General features: G+C 43.1%; 1 protein-coding gene across 3 annotated transcripts in view; it reads right to left on the minus strand.

Moving 5' to 3' along the window:
* Positions 1-22,436, minus strand: part of LOC139229690 (carnitine O-acetyltransferase-like) — a 61,460-nt gene that overhangs the window by 31,105 nt on the left and 7,919 nt on the right. For all 3 annotated transcript variants that reach the window (XM_070861215.1, XM_070861212.1, XM_070861213.1), the window contains 9 exons: positions 21,575-21,693; positions 19,989-20,042; positions 18,336-18,501; positions 17,008-17,182; positions 13,616-13,794; positions 12,528-12,628; positions 11,083-11,202; positions 2,048-2,170; positions 811-946 (listed from right to left, as the gene is read on the minus strand). In XM_070861215.1, coding sequence (XP_070717316.1) covers positions 811-946; positions 2,048-2,170; positions 11,083-11,202; positions 12,528-12,628; positions 13,616-13,794; positions 17,008-17,182; positions 18,336-18,501; positions 19,989-20,042; positions 21,575-21,693 — 1,173 coding nt within the window. The remainder of the gene's footprint in view (positions 1-810; positions 947-2,047; positions 2,171-11,082; positions 11,203-12,527; positions 12,629-13,615; positions 13,795-17,007; positions 17,183-18,335; positions 18,502-19,988; positions 20,043-21,574; positions 21,694-22,436) is intronic.

Below are 22,436 nucleotides of genomic sequence, written 5' to 3' on the forward strand. Positions count from 1 at the left end.
GAGAAATTTCTTCTCTCAGAGGATTGTAAATTTATGGAATTCTCTGCCCAGAGAGCTGTGGGGGCTGGGACATTGAATATATTTAAGGTGAAGATAGACAGATTTTTGAGCAATAAGGGAGTAAAGGGTTATGGGGAGCAGGCAGGGAAGTGGAGCTCAGTCCATGATCAGATTAGCCATGATCTTATTGAATGGTGGAGCAGGCTCCAGGGGCCGTATGGCCTATTCCTGCTCCTATTTCTTATGTTCTTTTGTTGTTGGCTAGCGCAGATACAATGTTAAGTACTTCAGGGAATTTAATACGGCCGGAGTGATCTCCTGGACTAGTCTTGATCGTCTGGATGGGTCAGAGAGGAATTTTCCCAGATTTTCTTCCCCAATTGGCCTGGATTTTTGTCTGTTTTTTTGCCTCTCCCAGGAGATCGCATGGCTCCGGTTGGCGTGGAATGTAAAATGTTGCGATGCATGGGGTATCACAGTTGTGTGGGGCAGACTAGTTGGGCCGGATGCTCTTTATCTTTCCGCCATTGTTCATTGGTTTGTATGCAACCTTCAGGGCTGCTGACGAGGGCTGTGTCGGCCAGCGCGGATACGATGGGCCGAAATTCTTCGTTATAAATTTCTTTGTTTCTATGAGTGCCAGCAGTGGCCCTGCAGAATTTCACAGTCACTTTAATTTTACTTTATTGCAATTGTCCAAATTTAAATAGCTGTCAAAACTCTACTGCTATTATTCCAAGGGTTCAGGAAATAATTTAATGGGGGAGGAGGAAAAATTACATTTCTGTACAATTTCTAGTGACAAAGTACCTCCTTTTCTGTATCATCCATACTTTTCACAAACTCTAAGGAATCTGTAGATGCTGATCGGATTACATCAGTGCGTCCCAGGTGGAAATTTCTCATTGAAACGCTCTCGCATGTGGCACACAGCTCCTTGTACATTCTGAAAGTGGTAGTAAATAGGTGTAATAATAAGAGTAATGGGGAGCATCGACTAACCAGCCAATTCTACTCACAAACTCACAATAGATGGCTTCAAAGCAAAGCTGCCATTTTCAATTACTACTAAACAAGTTTGGGTTTGTTGCAAGTTAAAACTATAATCTATACTTTCATACAAAATCCATCTTTGACTAAACACAATCGCTATGCAACTTTGAAATGAAACTTCAGAACACATCCTAGTACAACACAGGCACATGGAAGCTAATAATGCAGACTTGGTGTTTTACTGTTAGAGCTGCCTCATGTTATCACGCAGGAAGGCCGACTCTATACCCCACGTGCAGTGTACGTAAATGTGGGCCCGGAGAACTTCATGTGCTTACACCTGAACACAGATGGTGCAAAAAGGCTCAAAGCCCCAAAGTTTTTAGCTAGTGAGGGGAATATCCCATAATGTGCCTGCAGTGCCTGAGCAACACTCCAGATGCTCAGTGCCCAGGTTAAACAACCACTTCAAAGGGAGGCCTACTGAAAAATGCACTATTTATTGCTAGATGGCCAGCTACTCCAAATAGGACCATGGCTCCAACTTCTCATCTGTGAATGGGCCATTTTGCTTAAAAACAAAAAACAGGCATAGTCTTTTGAGAGCTGCTAGGGCTAGATAGACTGCCCTGCAACCTTGGCATGCTCCCAGAGTGTCATGTGCAAATGCACTGGTATATTATCTGCCTCATCATCCAAGCAGCTGGATGCAGAACTTATCATGGGCAAAAACGAGATGCTATGCAAGTTATCTGGATAGGAAAAAAACGACAGCCCAAGGTAAAGGTGTGTCCCTTAATCAACTGGGGATCACAACTCTGATATGAGCTGCTTATCTGGGCACCAGCACCTTAAACTGTCATTGGAAGTACACATTTGGGGAAAAGCAGAAAATGTCTTATTTAAGACGGTTCGGGGCAGAGCATGAAACAGATTGCTGGAGGTAGATGGAGTACATCAAATCAGTAATTGAACTCACAGCAGTCATATGGTGTTAAATTCAACATCACCTGAATGATGGCTTGAGGCCATTTGTCCTTTATGGAGTACGTACCTAAAATAGGCCAATTGTAGTGCCATCTGAACAAAGGAGTCTGGACTCATGCCATGTTGTTTGGGGAAGTCTTTGCCAAAGTTCCTATAAGTGAAGCAGCTGATGTCCAAGTCATTAACTAAACTGTAACAGAATCACAATTTCATCTGAGTGTGTATTTTATAATTCTTCACGAACTTTCCAAATTAGGATATTAGATGATACAATGAAAATCTAAGCATGCATCAGAAACAGTACATAAAGAAATCCTTGTGTGATCCAAATTCAATACTGGCAGAATTGATCTATAACATGATCTTAGTATTTGCTACAGTAGACACCTCTTCATAGGAACACTTCTGCAGCATGCAAAGCATTCCCTTTATACAATCATCCCCATTAACTAAACACATCTGCGGGAACGCAGTTGACTATTAACTAACGGGCTTATTACAGAACCCTGAAGAAAACCATTAAGGTCAAGCACCATTTAAGGTTAAAAATAATGGCAAATATTGATCTCAAGGCATCTTTCAAATTGTCAGAAGAAATTTCAGTGCAGCATCAACTTTATACGATTTAGAATACACGGCTTCTGGGCAAAGGGAGACAATTCCATCATGCGTGGCAAAATCATAAATATATTCTTTACAGACAGTTACAATTTCACCACACTGAAGACACAGAGGAAATCTCCCCTCTGAGAGGCTTTGTGCATTTCGGATTGCATGGAACAGGATGGAAGCTCAGGAAACCATATTATGAGAGCGGGATGAGTTAAAGCTAGATCAGAAGGGTGAGGCATATCACTTGAATAAAATTACAGCTGAATAGCGGGTACTAAACACTTGGGCTTTCTTTCATAACTTCGAATCATTGAATAATAGAATGGTTACAGCATGGAAGCACAGCCTGTTGAACCCGTGCCGACTCTCAGCTAGTCTCACTCCCCAGTCCCCTCCCCGTAGCCCTGCAAATAGTTCTCCTTCCGATACCTATCCAACTGCTTTTTGAAAGATAAAATTGAGTCTGCCTCCACCACCCTTTCAGGCAGTGCATTCCAGATTCCAACCACTCGCTGCGTAAAAAGATTTTTCTTACATCGCCTTTGGTTCTTTTGCCAATCACCTTAAATCTGTGTCCTCTGGTTCTCGACCCTTCTACCAACGGGAATAGTTTCTCTCTATTTACTCTGTCCAGAACCCTCATGATTTTGAACACCTATATCAAATCTCCTTTCAATCTTTGCTGTTCCAAGGAGAGCAACACCAGCTTCTTCAATCTATCAACGTAACTGACGTCCCTCATTCCTGGAATAATTCTCGTAAATCTTTTCTGCACCTTCTCTAAGGCCTTCAAATCCTTCCTAAAGTGTGATGTCCAGAATTGGACACAATACTCCAGTCGAGGCCAAACCAGTGTTTTATACAGGTTCATCATAATTTCCACAATTTTCTATTCTATACCTCTATTTATGAAGCTTAGGATCTCGTAAGTCTTTTTAACTGCTTTCTCAACCTGCCCTGCCACCTTCAATGATTTGTGCACATATACCCCCAGGTCTCTCTGTTCATGCACTCATTTTAGGATTGTATCATTTTAGTCCTCTTCTCATTCTTTCTACCAAAATGCATCGCTTCACACTTTTGTGTGTTAAATTTCATCTACCACGTGTCCACCCATTTCACCAGCCTGTCTATGTCTTCCTGAAGTCTGTCACTCTCCTCCTCATTGTTCACTGTTCCAAGTTTTGTTTCATTTGAAAATGTGGAAATTATGCCATGTACACTCACATCCAAGTCATTAATATATATCAAGAAAAGCATTGGTCCTAGAACCGACCCCTGGGGAACACCACTGTATACCTTCCTTCAGTCTGTAAGCAACCGTTCACCACTACTCTCTGTTTCCTTACACTCAGCCAATTTCATATCTATGTTGCCACTGTCCCTTTTATTCTATGACTTCAACTTTGCTGGCACTTTGTCAAACACCTTTTGGAAATCCATGTACATTACTTCATCCGCATTACCCTCATCAACCCGCTCAGTTACCTCATCAAAAAATTCGATCAAGTTAGTTGAATACGATTTGTCTTTAACAAATCTGTGCTGGCTTTCCTTAATTAATTCACACCTATCCAAGTGACTGTTAATTTTATCCCTGATTACTGTTTCTAAAAGCTTCCCCACTACCGAGGTTAAACTGACTGGCCTGTAATTGCTAGGTTTATCTTTACACCCTTTTCTGAATAATGGTGTAACATTTGAAATTATCCAGTCTCCTGGCACTACCCCCGAATCTATCGAGGATTGTAATATTATGACCAATACCTCCACAATCTCCGCCGTCAATTCCCTCTGCATCTTCGGATGCATCCCATCCACTCCTAGTGAGTTATCTACATTAAGTACAGCCACCCTTTCTAATACCTCCCGTTTATCAATTTTTATCGTATCAAGTGTCTCCACTACCTCTTTCTTCACTATGTCCATGGCAGCATCCTCTTCCTTGGTGAAGACAGGTGCAAAGTACTCATTTAGTTCCGAAGCCAAACCCTCTTCCTCCATGCATAGGTCTCCTTTTTGGTCCCTAGTCAGCTCCACCCCTCCTCTTACTACCCTTTTACTATTTATATGCTATAGAAGACTTTTGAATGACCTTTTATGTTGGCTACCATCCTATTCTCATATCCTCTCTTTGGCCATCTTATTTTCTTTTTCATTTTTCCTCTAACATTTCTGCATATAAATAGCCTGATTCTCAGATGTACTTGCAACCTGATATGTCAAATGTGCTCTTTTTCTACTTCATCATATCTCGATCTGTTTTGTCATCCAGGGAGTCCTGACTTCAGTTGCCCTGCCTTTCCCCCTAGTGGGAATGTACCTCAATTGTACCTGAACTATTTTCTCTTTAATGGCAGACCATTTTCCATTAGTTTGCCTGCCAAACTTAGATTCCAATTTACCCGGGCCAGATCTGTCTTCATTCCACTGAAATTGGCCTTCCCCCAGTTAAACATTTTTACTCTAGGTTGCTCCTTGTCCTTTTTCATGGCTAATCTAAACCTTATGATACTATGATCACTGTTTTCAAAATGTTCACCTACTGACTTGACCAACCTCATTCCCCAGAACTAGTTCCAGCAATGCCTCCTCCCTTGTCGGACTGGAAACATACTGATCAAGAAAGTTCTTCTGAACACACTTCAGAAATTCTTCCCCTTGTCTGACAGGAACACTATTACGATCCCAGTCTATTAGGATAGTTGAAGTCCCCCGTTATTACTAAGCTATAGTTCTTGCACCTCTGTAATTTCTCTGCAAATTTACTCCTCCATATCTTTTAGTGTCATGGCACCTCTATTATTTCTTAACTCTAGCCATATAGATTCTGTCATTGACCCCTCAAGAATATCCTCTTTCTCCAGCACTGTAATATTCTCCCTAACCAACACAGCAACATCTTTCCTTCCTTAAAATTGACTTGAGCATTTTTCCAACGACAAAGGTTAGGCTAACTGTTTCCTGCTTTTTGTCTGCCTCCTTTTTTAAATAGGGGCGTTACATTTGCGGTTTTCCAATCCACTGGGACGGTCAGCAATATGATGTGGCCAAGACTAGTGGGAGGCCAGAGAATTGGGAAACTTTTAAAAGCCAGCAAAGAACGTGATAGTCAGAGTAGGAATCGCAGGATAGCGCAGATGAATACGTGGCTTGAACAGTGGTGCAGCAGGGAGGGATTCAAATTCCTGGGGCATTGGGACCGGTTCTGGGGGAGGTGGGACCAGTACAAACCGGACGGTCTGCACCTGGGCAGGACCGGAACCACTGTCCTAGGGGGAGTGTTTGCTAGTGCTGTTGGGGAGGATTTAAACTAATGTGGCAGGGGGATGGGGACCAAGGCAGGGAGACAGAGGGAAACAAAAAGGAGGCAAAAGCAAAAGACAGAAAGGAGATGAGGAAAAGTGGAGGGCAGAGAAACCCAAGGCAAAGAACAAAAAGGGCCACTGTACAGCAAAATTCTAAAAGGACAAAGGGTGTTAAAAAAACAAACCTGAAGGCTTTGTGTCTTAATGCAAGGAGTATCCGCAATAAGGTGGATGAATTAACTGTGCAAATAGATGTTAACAAATATGATGTGATTGGGATTACGGAGACGTGGCTCCAGGATGATCAGGGCTGGGAACTCAACATCCAGGGGTATTCAACATTCAGAAAGGATAGAATAAAAGGAAAAGGAGGTGGGGTAGCATTGCTGGTTAAGGAGGAAATTAAGGCAATAGTTCAGAAGGACATTAGCTTGGACGATGTGGAATCTATATGGGTAGAGCTGCAGAATACCAAAGGGCAAAAAACGTTAGTGGGAGTTGTGTACAGACCTCCAAACAGTAGTAGTGATGTTGGGGAGGGCATCAAACATGAAATTAGGGGTGCGTGCAATAAAGGTGCAGCAGTTATAATGGGTGACTTTAATATGCACATAGATTAGGTTAACCAAACTGGAAGCAATACGGTGGAGGAGGATTTCCTGGAGTGCATAAGGGATGGTTTTTTAGACCAATATGTCGAGGAACCAACTAGGGGGGAGGCCATCTTAGACTGGGTGTTATGTAATGAGAGAGGATTAATTAGCAATCTCGTTGTGCGAGGCCCCTTGGGGAAGAGTGACCATAATATGGTGGAATTCTGCATTAGGATGGAGAATGAAACAGTTAATTCAGAGACCATGGTCCAGAACTTAAGGGTAACTTTGAAGGTATGAGGCGTGAATTGGCTAGGATAGATTGGCGAATAATACTGAAGGGGTTGACTGTGGATGGGCAACGGCAGACATTTAGAGACCGCATGGATGAACTACAACAATAGTACATTCCTGTCTGGCGTAAAAATAAAAAAGGGAAGGTGGCTCAACCGTGGCTATCAAGGGAAATCAGGGATAGTATTAAAGCCAAGGAAGTGGCATACAAATTGGCCAGAAATAGCAGCGAACCCAGGGACTGAGAGAAATTTAGAACTCAGCAGAGGAGGACAAAGGGTTTGATTAGGGCAGGGAAAATGGAGTACAAGAAGAAGCTTGCAGGGAACATTAAGACGGATTGCAAAAGTTTCTATAGATATGTAAAGAGAAAAAGGTTAGGAAAGACAAACGTAGGTCCCCTGCAGTCAGAATCAGTGGAAGTCATAACGGGGAACAAAGAAATGGCGGACCAATTGAACAAGTACTTTGGTTCGGTATTCACTGAGGAGGATATAAAAGGGGTCGGAGGGTCTAGTAAGGAGGAGGAACTGAGGGAAATCCTTATTAGTCGGGAAATTGTGTTGGGGAAACTGATGGGATTGAAGGCCGATAAATCCCCAGGGCCTGATGGACTGCATCCCAAGGAAGTGGCCTTGGAAATAGTGGATGCATTGACAGTCATTTTCCAACATTCCATTGACTCTGGATCAGTTCCTATGGAGTGGAGGGTAGCCAATGTAACCCCACTTTTTAAAAAAGGAGGGAGAGAGAAAACAGGGAATTATAGACCGGTCAGCCTGATATCGGTAGTGGGTAAAATGATGGAATCAATTATTAAGGATGTCATAGCAGTGCATTTGGAAAGAGGTGATATGATAGGTCCAAGTCAGCATGGATTTGTGAAAGGGAAATCATGCTTGACAAATCTTCTGGAATTTTTTGAGGATGTTTCCAGTAGAGTGGACAAGGGAGAACCAGTTGATGTGGTATATTTGGACTTTCAGAAGGCTTTCGAGAAGGTCCCACACAAGAGATTAATGTGCAAAGTTAAAGCACATGGGATTGGGGGTAGTGTGCTGACGTGGATTGAGAACTGGTTGTCAGACAGGAAGCAAAGAGTAGGAGTAAATGGGTACTTTTCAGAATGGCAGGCAGTGACTAGTGGGGTACCGCAAGGTTCTGTGCTGGGGCCCCAGCTGTTTACACTGTACATTAATGATTTAGACGAGGGGATTAAATGTAGTATCTCCAAATTTGCGGATGACACTAAGTTGGGTGGCAGTGTGAGCTGCGAGGAGGATGCTATGAGGCTGCAGAACGACTTGGATAGGTTAGGTGAGTGGGCAAATGCATGGCAGATGAAGTATAATGTGGATAAATGTGAGGTTATCCACTTTGGTGGTAAAAACAGAGAGACAGACTATTATCTGAATGGTGACAGATTAGGAAAAGGGGAGGTGCAAAGAGACCTGGGTGTCATGGTACATCAGTCATTGAAGGTTGGCATGCAGGTACAGCAGGCGGTTAAGAAAGCAAATGGCATGTTGGCCTTCATAGCGAGGGGATTTGAGTACAGGGGCAGGGAGGTGTTGCTACAGTTGTACAGGACCTTGGTGAGGCCACACCTGGAGTATTGTGTACAGTTTTGGTCTCCAAACCTGAGGAAGGACATTCTTGCTATTGAGGGAGTGCAGCGAAGGTTCACCAGACTGATTCCCGGGATGGCGGGACTGACTTATCAAGAAAGACTGGATCAACTGGGCTTGTATTCACTGGAGTTCAGAAGAATGAGAGGGGACCTCATAGAAACATTTAAAATTCTGACGGGTTTAGACAGGTTAGATGCAGGAAGAATGTTCCCAATGTTGGGGAAGTCCAGAACCAGGGGACACAGTCTAAGGATAAGGGGGAAGCCATTTAGGACCGAGATGAGGAGGAATTTCTTCACCCAGGGAGTGGTGAACCTGTGGAATTCTCTACCACAGAAAGTTGTTGAGGCCAGTTCACTGAATATATTCGAAAAGGAGTTAGATGAAGTCCTTACTACTAGGGGAATCAAGGGGTATGGTGAGAAAGCAGGAATGGGGTACTGAAGTTGCATGTTCAGCCATGAACTCATTGAATGACGGTGCAGGCTAGAAGGGCCGAATGGCCTATTCCTGCACCTATTTTCTATGTTTCTATGTAAAAAAAATGATAAAGAGAGGGAAGATAGATTATGAAAGTAAACTAGCACAAACTATAAAAACAGACAGGTACATGAAAAGGTCAAAAGAGTGGCTAAAATAAATGTTGGTCCCTAGAGGATGAGACTGGGGAATTAATAATAGAGAACAGGGAAATGGCAGAGACATTGAACAAATATTTTGTATCGATCTTCATGGTAGAAGACACTAAAAACATCCCAGTAGTGGATAATCAAGGGCTATAGGGAGGAAGGAACTTAATACAATCACTATCACGAATGAAGTAGTACTCGGTAAAATAATGTGACTAAAGGCGGACAAGTCCCCTGGACCTGATGGTTTACATTCTAGGGTCTTAAAAGAAGTGGCTGCAGAGATATTGGATGCATTGGTTGTAATCTACCAAAATTCCCTAGATTCTGGGGCGGTCCCAGCGGATTGGAAAACCTCAAATGTGACGCCCCTATTTTAAAAAGGAGGCAGACAAAAATCAGGAAACTATAGACCAGTTAGCCTAACATCTGTTGTTTGGAAAATGCTGGAGTCCATTATTAAGGTAGCAGTAGCGGGACATTTGGAAAAGCATGATTCAATCAAGCAGTCAGCATGGTTTTATGAAAGGGAAATCATGTTTGACAAATTTTCAGGAGTTTTTTGAGGATGTAATGAGCAGAGTGGATAAGGGGGAAATCAGTGGATGTGGTGTATTTGGATTTCCAGAAGGCATTCGATAAGGTGCCACACAAAAGATTACTGCACAAGATGAACGTTTACGGGGTTGGGGGTAATATATTAGCATGGATAGAGTATTGGCTAACTAACAGAAAACAGAGAGTCGGGATAAATGGGTCATTTTCCAGTTGGCAAACAGTAACCTGTGAGGTGCTGCAGGGATCGGTGCTGGGTCCTCAACTATTTACAATCTATATTAATGACTTGGATGAAGGGACCGAGTGTAATGTAGCCAAATTTGTTGATGATACAAAGATGGGTGGGAAAGCAAATTGTGAGGAGGACACAAAAAATCTGCAAAAGGATACAGACAGGCTAAATGGGCAAAAATTTGGCAGATGGCGTATAATGTGGGAAAATGTGAGGTTATACACTTTGCCAGAAAAAATAGAAAAGCAAATTATAATTTAAATCGAGAAAAATTGCAAAGTGTTGCAGCACAGAGAGAACTGGGGGTCCTTGTGCATGAAACACAAAAAGTTAGTATGCAGGTACAGCAAGTAATCAGGAAGGCAAATAGAATGTTGGCCTTTATTGCAAGGGGGATAGAGTATAAAAGCAGAGAAGTCCTGCTACAACTGTACAGGGTATTGGTGAGGCCACACCTAGAGTACTGCGTAAGTTTTGATCACCGTATTTAAAGAAGGATATACTTGCATTGGAGGCTGTTCAGAGAAGGTTCACTAGGTTGATTCCGGAGATGAGGGTGGTTGACTTATGAAGATAGGTTGAGTAGGTTAGGCCTATAATCATTAGAGTTCAGAAGAATGAGAGGTGATCTTATCGAAACGTATATAATGAGGGAGCTCAACAGGTAGATATTTCCACTCATAGGGGAAACTAAACTCAGGGACATAGAATAAGGGGCCGCCCATTTAAAACTGAGATGAGGAGGAATTTCTTCTCTCAGAGGGTTGGTAAATCTATGCAATTCTCTGCCCCAGAGATCTGTGGAGGCTGGGTCATTGAATATATTTAAGGTGGAGATAGACAGATTTTTGAACGATAAGGGAATAAAGGGTTATGGGGAGCGGGCAGGGAAGTGGAGCCGAGTCCATGATCAGATCAGCCATGATCTTATTAAATGGCAGAGCAAGCTCGAAGGGCTAGGTGGCCTACTCCTGCTCCTATTTCTTATGTTCTTATGTTTTCCTGAACACCAGGAATATTTAATCCCCAATCCTGCCCTTTTTCGAGCCAGGTCTGAGTTATTTCTACATCATATTTCAACGTGGCTATTTGTGCCTGCAGCTCACTTGCCTTGTTTACTACGCTTCGTGCGTTCACATACATACACTGTAAACTCATCTTAGACATCCTATATTCACTCTTCGTTTGACCCCCAACTTACATCCAATCCCACAAATATACACAATTGTCAGCTATAATACTCACATGTCCAGGTTCTGTTTGGCATGCTCAATGTCCCTTTTGATCTCTGGAGTGATGTAAAAGTAAAGTTTCTTGGGTAGTGGGAGAGGAATCATGGGAGCTCGAACTGTATCTGGGTCCTTACTATAAAGGCAATACATGAATTAAAGGTTTATAATTTTTTTTAAACAGGAACACTGATTTAAAGAAACACAGCATGGCATCAATCTCTTTAAAAGTTAAGTATTATACAAAGATAATCCTGGATGTTAAATTATATTTATCATCTCATTCCCTGGAGAAGTAAAGTCAGCCTGAGTTAGGGAACTGGTTACAGCTGTTGCTCACGTCAATAAATGAATGTGTTGCTCTCTCCTCATCCAGTGGGAGATGGAGCACAACCAGTAACCCACCTTCCATCCAAATCTCACTTTGACTTTTGCATTCAGTGCTCCATCCCTACCCACTATCTCCATTGCAACACTGTCCAGGGACTTAAACTTAAAACTTCCCATTTGGGGGTGGGACGGGGGAGCGGGAGGTGGTGATTGAGACGGATTGGAAAAAAACCCCAAAGATATCTCTGTTTTTTCACACATTTCTTACTGTGGACGAGTTCATTGTATTTACCAGGTTAAAAATATCAGAATGTTCGGCTACTTCAGCTGCCTAGGCCCGAAGCTCTGGAATTCCCTCCCTCAACCTTTCTACCTCTCTTTCCTCCTTCAAGACACTCCAAGCTTTTGGTCATCTGCCGTAATTTCTTCTTATCTGGCTCGGTGTCAAATGTATTTTTTGTCTTGTAACACTCCTTTGAAGCGCCTTGGGACGTTTTACTACATTAAAGGCACTATATAAATAAAAGTTGTTATTTCTACAACTATTAAATTATCCCTAACTAAACAAGAGCCATCTTTATTGGTAAATACATTATAACACTACTCCGTACAGTATTCAACGGACTGTACATCTGCAGATTGGATCGAATTGTACCCATTAAATTAAAAACACAGATAGAGAAAACTTTAGTCCAATTTCTACTCATCGCTGCATAGTAATTCTTCAGGAATAACCATTCATGAATAGTGTAAAGACTCAGTGGCTTGTGAGAAGTTAATAGTGATGTCTCAATACACTGCTGGTGACATTGGTAGACCAACGCAGAATGGCAAACACACTCAGGTTATATTCCTCTGCTGCTGTCCTAACAGAGGCCTGAACCTATTTGACATAAACAGGTTACTGTCTCTATTAAAATAGCAGACAGAAGCACGTGAAACAAGCACACTATGCACATGCCCTCCAATATTGATAACATTAATTATCAGTCTTCTATGTTGAGATAATTCTCAGTTATCTGCTTGCTCTCTCATAGTACAAAAGAGCAGAAAAATGGGGATACATTTAAAGGTAAATAACAGCTTAAGTCACCAAAATGAAGCATTTTGCTTTGTTCTGCACTTTCTTACCAATAATCTAGAACATGATCCAATATGGTGGCAATGGGTGGGCCTTCTGAAGAAGACTGTTCATATATAACACCGCAGGATCCGTCCTCCCCAACAATGAACTGCAATACAATCAGATACTCTTAGGTACTCGGGTACAAGGGCAATTGCAGGAGATTAGTCCAGCTGATTGATTTTCTTCATTAATGTATGATGACCAGGTAAAATTCAACCATTTAACTTGCACCCAGAATCATAAGGACATAAGAAGCCAAGCTTCTTCCTTTCCACAAAAGATATTTCCATGGTCCGAGCAGCAGGGGAACCTTAGTATTATTTGGGTACAGTGGTTATGGTGCTCGACTAGAAACCCAGTGAGTTCAAATGCCACCATAGCAAGTCAAGAGATTCAGTTCAATGAATCTGGCCTGTTGTGGGCAGCCACCAGAGAAACAACGACCATGAAAGGACACAGAGTGGTATAAAAATTCACTGGTTCACTGGGAACCTGCCATTTATACCTGGTCTGGCCTACACATGACTCCAGGCCCGCTATCAAGTTGACGCTCTCGTTTGTAAATACAATCGCTATGCACGGCAGCTAGGGACAAGGGCAATAAATGTGACTTTGGCAACATTGCTCACTTCTCAAGAACAAATTATTTTAGAAGTGTTCCTTGGACTATCCGATCATCTCATCAATATTTATCCCCAACCTTCCATTCCATTCTCAACCAAATACCTCTCTGGCTCTTTTTTGCGAAGAACCCAATTAACACAGTAAACACGGATTGTACATTCCAGCACCGTACTCCTTGTGCAAGATCCGTGAATATTGTGTGAAATCCAGAGTGAGCAGGACAAGATGAAAGAGCCAGTATTCATTTATTTAACCTCTCACACATACGCACATAACCATTTAAATAGCATACACCTCCTGTACAAATAACATCCTACAGGATACATCTCCCAGCGTTGGATCGGAGATTTAAATGCTCAATGCACTTTCATTATGGAAACCATTCTACTGAGGGCACCATTAAAATGCACCTCTTTTGATATAATTAAATGTTCTAATGAGTTCAGCACACTGCCTTGGTCGCTTGTACCTGCAAAGTTTTGTCAAACCAACGGTTGCCACTGTTCGAGTAGCTCCCTCCTCCGTGCAGCATCTGAGCTCCCATGCGGCTTGAGTACTTCTCTTCAGAGATCTTCAGGACTGGAGAGTCCAGACACACTGTGAAAATACTCTTCTGAATGGCCCGCACCGATTCTCTGTTCAGTTTGTCTGAGGAAGATATTAATTGCTGCGTTACAGAAGGGAGTGGAGCATCATGAAATGTTTAGTAATACTGAAACAAAACAGCCACTCTAGCCTCTTCCACCATTTAACTAGATCATGGCTGGTCTGTACCTCAACTCCATTTATCCGCCTTTGATCCACAGTCCTTCCCTTAATATTAATAAAAATCTGTCGATCTCGATCTTGAAAAGTTCAACTGACCCCCAGCATCCACAGCTTTGTGGGGAGAGCGCTGCAGATTTCTTCTTTGCTTTGTGTGAAGAAGTGCTTCCTGATTTCATTCTTGAATAGCCTAGCTCTAATTTTAAGGTTGTGCCCCCTTGTTCTAGATTGCCCCACCACTGGAAATAACTTCTCTGTGTCTACTCTATCAAATCCTTTTATCATTTTTAACACCTTATATATATATTAAATTTTCACTTTTTCTCCAGCTCTAGTTCTTGCAACATGGCATATTGTATCCTTGACATATTGTCCTTAATGTATGGGGCATAATGTATGTTTTCATCTTCTATTTTCTGTGCTTAGGGTCAATACATGTTGGCTACTTAAGATGGTTCATTAACCATCAGGCATTGCTGCCTCCCTCTTCTTAACCCAATGTAAGCGAGTGTATAAACATGCTTTACATACATAAGCGAGTTTTACATAAATCGGTCAATATTACAATCCGTACCGTAAGACAGAGGAACTCCCGATTCCTCAGAACTTCCTAATTCCCTTATGCTTCTTACTCAAGTGTACTTTTTACCCCCTTACAATCCCCCCTAATGGCCCTTGGCTATATGCCCAAGGTAGGCCTTTTCCCAATTAACTCTTCATGGGTGAGCCTCCAGGCTGGTCCTTTCGACTGGGTAGCGCTACTTCCCGAGCTGCAGGACCTACTTGTCTGCTTTCCCCATCAAGGTTATACTAAATAAATCCTTTCCGCTGACTGTCTCTATTCCCTTTATTCAATGTTTTAACTAGTGTATGTGCTAAGGCCTGTCCCATACCCTGTCGGTCCCTTGTTGGGCTCCTCTCTGCTTCCACCCCTCCTTTTCCTGTGGAGTGGCTTCTCCCAGTACCTTACCATGTTTCTTTCCTCAGGCCCGGTTGTACATGCTCCGACCTGGGCTTCCCTGGCCAGTGTACCTGTACCCGCCACCCGCTTGACTGCCTCATCTGCCCACGCGTTTCCCTGTTGTTGTCGGTCGGTAATTTTTATGTGCACTTAGATTTTTATTATCGCACACTCTTGGGGTAGGAGGGAGGCTTCCAATAATTTTTTAACAATGTTTTATCGGCCCTCCTCCTGAGATCATGTATCCCCGTCTACTCCAGGCTATCATATAATCATGCACTACTCCAAAAGCATACCGACTGTCTATAGATGTTTACTCTTTTTCCCTTTGCCATCCTCAGAGCCTCGCTGAGAGCCACCAATTCAGCCACTTGAGACGATGGGCCCCCTTCTAGCCGGCCTTCCCTTCTAACTTATCCGTTGCTATCTACCACGGCCCATCTCGTCCATGGTGTCCCATTGATATAGCACCGGGACCCATCTACGTTTAGATCCATGTCTGCCTCCTCAAGCGGGGTTTCACTAGCCTGACTACTTCCCTCGTCTTCTCCTGTCAGGCTACACTGATGTTCCTCTCCCTCCGTAATGATCCACCCTGCAGGGTTGTTACACGTCTTTTATTATTGTTATCGTCCCGTTGGGGGAGGTATCATCATCCTAGAAAGATATCATACCCTGGGAAGGAAGGTTAATCAACACGTCATGAGAAACTGAGGCAAAGTTGAACACATTCCAGAAGGGTGATACCATGGGAGATAGACAGGTGGGGGAACCACTCTGAGCCAGTCTGAGCAGTAGGCCAATCAGTGGTTTTGTAAGAGGGTCACACACCTCGGAAAATTGTATAATTGTAATTGTAAAACCTCTGATCGAGGAAGTGTTCATCGGAACATTTCCCGAGCATGCTCGAATAATAAACCGGTTAACCGAGGTTTCATCTGCGTGATTCTGTGGTCGCTATACAATACGGGCAGGTGTCGATTCCTTATATCAGGGAGTCCACCTTGAGGAAGAGAAGTCTTTTTACCCCAAAAGCTTGGAAAAGGTTAATCTGGAATAATGCTTTAAATGAAACAGTAGGAGTAGAACATCATGGGCCATCCCGACCTGTGTGAGAACACCACCGCAGGTCGGGGCTATAAATAGAGCTGGAGCGCCGGGCCCTGGAACATCGTGGGCAAAGGTGCGGTGAATGAGGTACGGGGCCCAGAAGAGCCGAGGGCCCAGGGGCAGCACGGGTCAGCCCACACTGCAAAATGTGTGCGCACTGGGTCCATGCAGCAGAGCAGGTCTCCAGTCGTCCTGGTTAACCCTTGCCACTGGATAAAGGCCAAGCTCTGTCAAGCCCATATGGTGGCTGATGTGCAACGGTCACCACACGTTAAAAAATCCCCGCACAGGCATTTCCACCCTTCAGTTGGAGTTCAGGACTGGAACATCGGGTCCTTCATTGAAACATCTGTAAACTCTTGTGGAAGCAAGTCATTCTCGTCGTGGGACCGCCTCTGATAATGGGGCATAAAATATTACCAACAGCAGACTAACAAAGTCAGCCAGGAATTGGTAACAAAAGAGAACATTTAAAAATCCTTAACCAAAATTCCAATTCTAAATCCAAACACTGTGGAAAACAATATTCACATATCAGGTGTAAAACCAAATTATATTTGTGCTACATGAATAATGGCAAAACTTTAGAAAACTGGGCAGTGACACACCTTTCTTGTAATAGTTTTCCTTTACTCTTTCCCTCCCACCTCCTCAAAAACTGTATTTCCATAAATTGGGTAATGTTTCCTTAAAGGCAGTTAGATGTCCTAAACCTCCTTGATGAGCATAGTCAGTCTTGCTTCATCTTAAAGTAGATTGTGTGCAGTTGATGCCCATCATCTTTGTCCTTTATTTCTGTGAGGCTCCCCCAAACCGAACACCTTGCTCCATTTAGTGGTGCACTTGGCAAAATTGAATCAACCTTAAATAAATTTAGGCTCAATTGATTTAATTTGTGTACGTTTTATAGAAATTGAAATTTAAAAATGACATTACAAACTCGTCATCTATTGTGCGCAAAATTTAGTCTAAAAACCAAATGGGTTCATCTCCTTTCCAGCACTGCAAGCTTTCCGAGATCCTACCTTTCATGAGGGTGTTGTAGGCCTGTCCCCAGGTGTTACGGTGGTCACTGGTGAGCACTCCCAGTGGCTCCTTGTCTGTTTTCCAAGAGAGATTCCTGATTCGCTGCAGCTGCATGTGAATCTGATCCACAGTTAGAGGGGAGCCATCACTGTTATACACGTCCAGATGAAAGAACTGGAACAAGTTAGCGCAAGTGAGTTAGTGAGGACCATCAATGGAACTGGTGCAACTCCACAGAACTATACTGTAACAAAACCTCAGACGAACCAGAACACCCACAGACTTGCACTGTAACAGAACCTCAGAGTGACCAATATCCCCACAGACTTACTCGAAGAGCTATTAGAAGCACTAATCCTCATGTGAACCAAGAATACAATAGAACCTGGGAAAAATTACTGTATTCAAGTTGCAAAGTCCATCAATTTAATGGCACTCAAAAGTTCTTACAGTGGCCTCATAATTGTTTTTCTTAAAAGGTAGAAGGATATTTAAAAGCATCACTTCTGAGTGCATAATTCTACAACACTGTTCAGAAAGCAACTATGTGCAAGACCACCATCCACTGGCAACAAAATGGTAAATATGCAAAAATGTCCAATTTTACAATTAAATTGGATATAATCATCCCGATTCTATCCTACTCCCATCTGGTGGTAGCAAGGAGGGTTTGAGTTGTACACTAGTTTACTCCCCACCCGATTTTATGCTGCACTGATGTCCCACTGGGCCGGTTGGGTTAAAATCGGGACAAACGTCTCACCACTCAGGGATGGCCAATAACAGATGCCATTCCTTTCAATCAATAACCAGTGAATCCAAGAGGGATAATTTTACTTTCCAACGAGCTTGGAGCGGGAAATTCCGGTAGCGTTTGGAAAACCCCGAAGTTTGTCAACCCCGAAGTTTGTCGCGGGAGGTGGGGGGGGGGGCGGGGAGGGGGCTGGAGGACCAGGTAGGTCCGTTCCATTTTTATAATCCTGTCTCCAACATAAAACATGTTGTCTCCCCATGTTATTAAAAAAAAAAGACTTTTATTTAATAGTGCCTTTCACAACCTCAGGAAGTTCCAAAGCGCTTTACAGCCAATGAAGTACCTTTGGAGTGTAATCACTATTGTAATGTAGGAAATGCAGCAGCCAATTTGCGCACAGTACGATCCCACATACAGCGATGTGATAATGACCAGATAATCTGTTTTGGTGGTATTGGTTGAGGGATAAATATTGAACAAGAATGTAGTTTGTAATTAACAAAATGCACATGATAAGGATGGAGAATTTCAGATAAAAGTATTAACATTTGCATAAGCATTCTTGGATGTTACCTGGAAGTTGCGGACAACCGTGACATGTGTTGGTGGGCTCCTCATGTAGCCGTAGTTTATCAAAGTGTCATGTTTGGGCCCTGGGATGCGACAAGATGACAGAATTTTGGAGTACAGATCCATGCAGACAGGCTTGCCTCTAATATGCTTCACTTGAAGGGTTTGCCTAAAGAAAACAGAGAGTTTCTAGATACAAGCATCAAAATGAAATGGCTGGTAACAACACCCAAGTAAACTTGCCAGACATGGCGGAAAGATCCACTTAAAAACATTTTTTTTTGATGGTCTTTCTGGCTATCAGCCTTGGTGAATCCAACAAATTTACTTTGAGGTCGAATGCCACATATAGGGACCTGTAGTAATAGGATGGCATGAAAAACTTGCATTTATATAGCACCTTTCACGACCACTGAAAGTCCCAAAGCGCTTTACAGCCAATGAAGTACTTTTTGAAGTGTAGTCACTGTTGTAATGTAGGAAATGCGGCGATCAATTTATGCATAGCAAGGTCCCACTAACAGCACTGTGATAATGACCGCCCATAATCTGTTTTAGTGATGTTGATTAAAGGATAAATATTGGCCCAGGACAACAAGGGTAACTCCCCTGCTCTTCAAAATAATGCCATGGGATCTTTTACATTCACCTGAGAGCACAGACGGAGCCTCGGTTTAACATCTCATCCGAAAGTACTGCACTGAGTGTGTCAGCCGAGAATTTATGTTCTCAAGTCCCTGGAGTGAGACTTGAACACACAACCTTCTGACTCAGTTGCTATAAACTGAGCCAACTCAGATATAAGCTAGGATCTGGAACAAAATGGATTACTGATATGGATTGCAGCCTCGGGAACACGAGGAGTAAACAAACCCACAATCATCCATATCCACCTGTAATTCAGCTACTGCCCATGTGGTTCTTTGCATATGTTAGGTAACATATCAACATATAGCCAGTAATAACCACAACTGATACTGCTGAGGGACGAGTCAAACATATTCTTTTTATACAGTTCTGACATATTGAGCAAACCCTATCGTTACTGAATATCAGGAAATCAAAATTATGTTGGGTTTTGATAGAATAAATAAACATAAATTGTTTCCACTGACAGGAGGGTAGGTAACCAAACACAGATTTAAGGCAATTGGCAGAAGAACCAGCGGGGAGATGAGGAGATTTTTTTTTTGCGCAGCGAGTTGTTATGATCTGGAATGTACTGCCTGAAAGGGTGGTGGGACAGATTCAATAGTAACTATAGAAAGGTTATTGAATAAATACTTGAAAAGAAAAAAAAATTCAGGGCTATGGAAAAAGAATAGGGGAGTGGGACAAATTGGACAGCTCTCTCAAAAAGCCGGCACAGGCACAACAGGCTGAATGGCCTCCTTCTGTGCTGTATCATTCTATGATTCTGTGCAATCAACCACTTATGACAGAATGTTACCTCCATGCAAAGTCCGACAATTCAACAACCATAAAGTAAAGTGATATGAAAATGATGGATGGTTGCATCAAACGGATAATTGTTCAACTCTATACATGGAAGGGAGGACTTGTACGCCAAGTTTTACAGGGATCGTGCTCCATTGGTATCCATCAACTGCATGAGATTTTTGGAAGACTCCAGTGGAGCTAGTAAGGAGAACTTGCCTGTCAACCTTAGACTTGAAGTCTAGCACTCCAGCAATTAATTTGGCTGCAAATCTGAGAGGGAAAAGAAACCACAATAAGAAAGCACGCATTATAGAGTGACTAAGTTGCCCCAAAATTGGGGCAGGAGGGACTGGCTTTTCAGTTCAATTACAACAGAGAAACATTCAATTGTTAACTCGAACAGCTACTTGATTTAAATATAGAAACAAATGCAGAAGGAGAATTAGTAACTATATTTTTCAGAATATATTTCTTTACACAATGAACGTTAGTTATGAAAATGAACTTGGATGAGTTGTTGAATTAGTGTAAGAGAGCAGGTTTAAATTGTAATCAATGCTATGTGCTGGCAAAGGGTCTTGGTTGACATTTCACCAAGCTTGTAAACAGAAGTCCTCAGTAACACTGCCTAGGGGTCATAGTCTCAGGATAAGGGGGCAGCCATTTAGGACTGATATGAGGAGAGTTTCTTTTCACTCACAGGGTTGTGAATCTTTGAAATTCCCTACCCCAGAGGATTGTGGATTCTCAGTCGCTAAGTATATTCAAAACTGAGATTGATCGATGATTGATAGATTTTTGGGTACTAAGGGAGTCAAGGGTTATGGGGAAAGTGGAGTTGAGGTAGAATCAGCCATCATCTTACTGAATGGCGGAGCAGGCTCAAGGGGCCGGATGGCTTCTCCTGCTCCTATTTCTTATGTTCTTGATGTGTCTGTCATCTGCTCCTCTCCCTAAAAGGTACAGATCATTTCTCTCTTTAAAATGATCATAAATGCCTAGCACAACTTCAATTTCCCAGACACGTGGACTTTTCACAGGAGGTTATCCAGGAATGGAGCCTGGTGGGAAAATAATTTCACCAAATCATGACATTGCTCCTTTAATCCAGCTTTGTTCCACTGTCAGATTCAGGTGGATAAGGGAGTTGTCGACATGGATGTTGCCTACATGGACATCCAGAAGGCATTTGATAAGATTCCACACAAGAGATTATTAACAAAAATTCGAGGCCACGGAATTTGGACTTAGCTTTTTGACTTGGGTTGAACATTTGGATGTTGGGAGACAGAGAATTGGGATAAAGAGCATGTACTCAGAGTGGCAGGATCTGTTCACTGGGGATCTATTCTGGGGCCTCAACTTTTCACCACATTTATTAATGACTTGTATGAAGGAAGAGAGGGTTGTATATTCATATTTGCGGGTGACACTAAGTTTGGAGGGACAGTAACTAGTGCATATGGGAGCAGGAAGTTGTAAAGAGACATAGACAGATTAAGTGAGTGGACAAAACTATACTAAATGGAGTTCAATGTGGGCACAGGTGAGGTCATCCACTTTGGACTCAGGAAAGATAAATCAAACTATTTTCTAAATGATGAGAAACTAGGGACTGTAGAGAAGCAGAGATATTTGGGACAAATTATTAAAAGATAGTAGACAGGTAAACAAAGCAATCGAAAATGCTAATGGCATGTTGGCCTTTTTCTCAAGGGGATTGGATGGATGAGGCTGCCAGCTGATGAGATGTGAATGAATGATTGGGCAATTACCGTGGTGTGGCCGGTGCCCTCTCCTACCTGAGCTGTCCTTTCCAATCATTGTAGTCCTGTTTGGGCAGCACCACAGCAGGATTTGAGTGAACAGCCAATGGAAGCCGACACTCGAGGTAAGCACTCTGGAGCCACCAGTCTGTGAGCTGAAATGGAAACAAAGAGGGTGACTGCAGAGAGAGACGGCAGGGGGTGATGGGAGAGGGCGACGACAGGGGGTGAGGGCAGGGGGTGCGAGGGAAAGGGTGGGGCAAGGGAAAGGAGGGGGGACGAGGGGAGGAAGGGAAGGGGGCGAGGGGAGAGAAGGAAAGGGAAGGGGGCGAGGGGAGGGAAGGAGGCGAGGGGAGGTGGGGGGGGGCGAGGGCAGAGGGTGACTGCAGAGGGTCCAGGCAACAAACACAGTGAGAGAGTCACAAACGGCTGTGAAAACTATATTGAGCGGCTGTGCGAGGTGTATGGGCTGATTGCACTGAGCAGAGCAAGAGTCACACAACAGTAGCATTATTCAGGAAAGACTGATCAAATGGGGCAAGGCATTACCACTGATGGACTGAGAGACAAATGCAAGGGCCGATTTTAACAAGTGTTTCCTGGTGTTAACGAGGTGGGTAACGGCCTCCAAGTGGGGTCAGTAACCTTGCCATCCCGTGAACACCGACAATGCGGCCGCCGCCATTTTTGAAAGGGGCGCACCGCTGGGTGCCAGGCTGTTTTAGGTGGTCGGCCAATTTCAATATGCAAATCGAGATCCTGGCCATTTTAGGATGGAAAAGGTTGGAGCATGCAGCAAAAATACTCCGATCATTCCCACAGGCAACAGTTCCAAACAGATGAGTTTGCTATTATTTCTGTGGAGCCCCGGGGGGCAGGATTGCTTCTCCAGTGGCCC

Source organism: Pristiophorus japonicus, chromosome 19, assembly GCF_044704955.1.
Source record: "Pristiophorus japonicus isolate sPriJap1 chromosome 19, sPriJap1.hap1, whole genome shotgun sequence".
NCBI classification, from domain to species: domain Eukaryota; kingdom Metazoa; phylum Chordata; class Chondrichthyes; family Pristiophoridae; genus Pristiophorus; species Pristiophorus japonicus.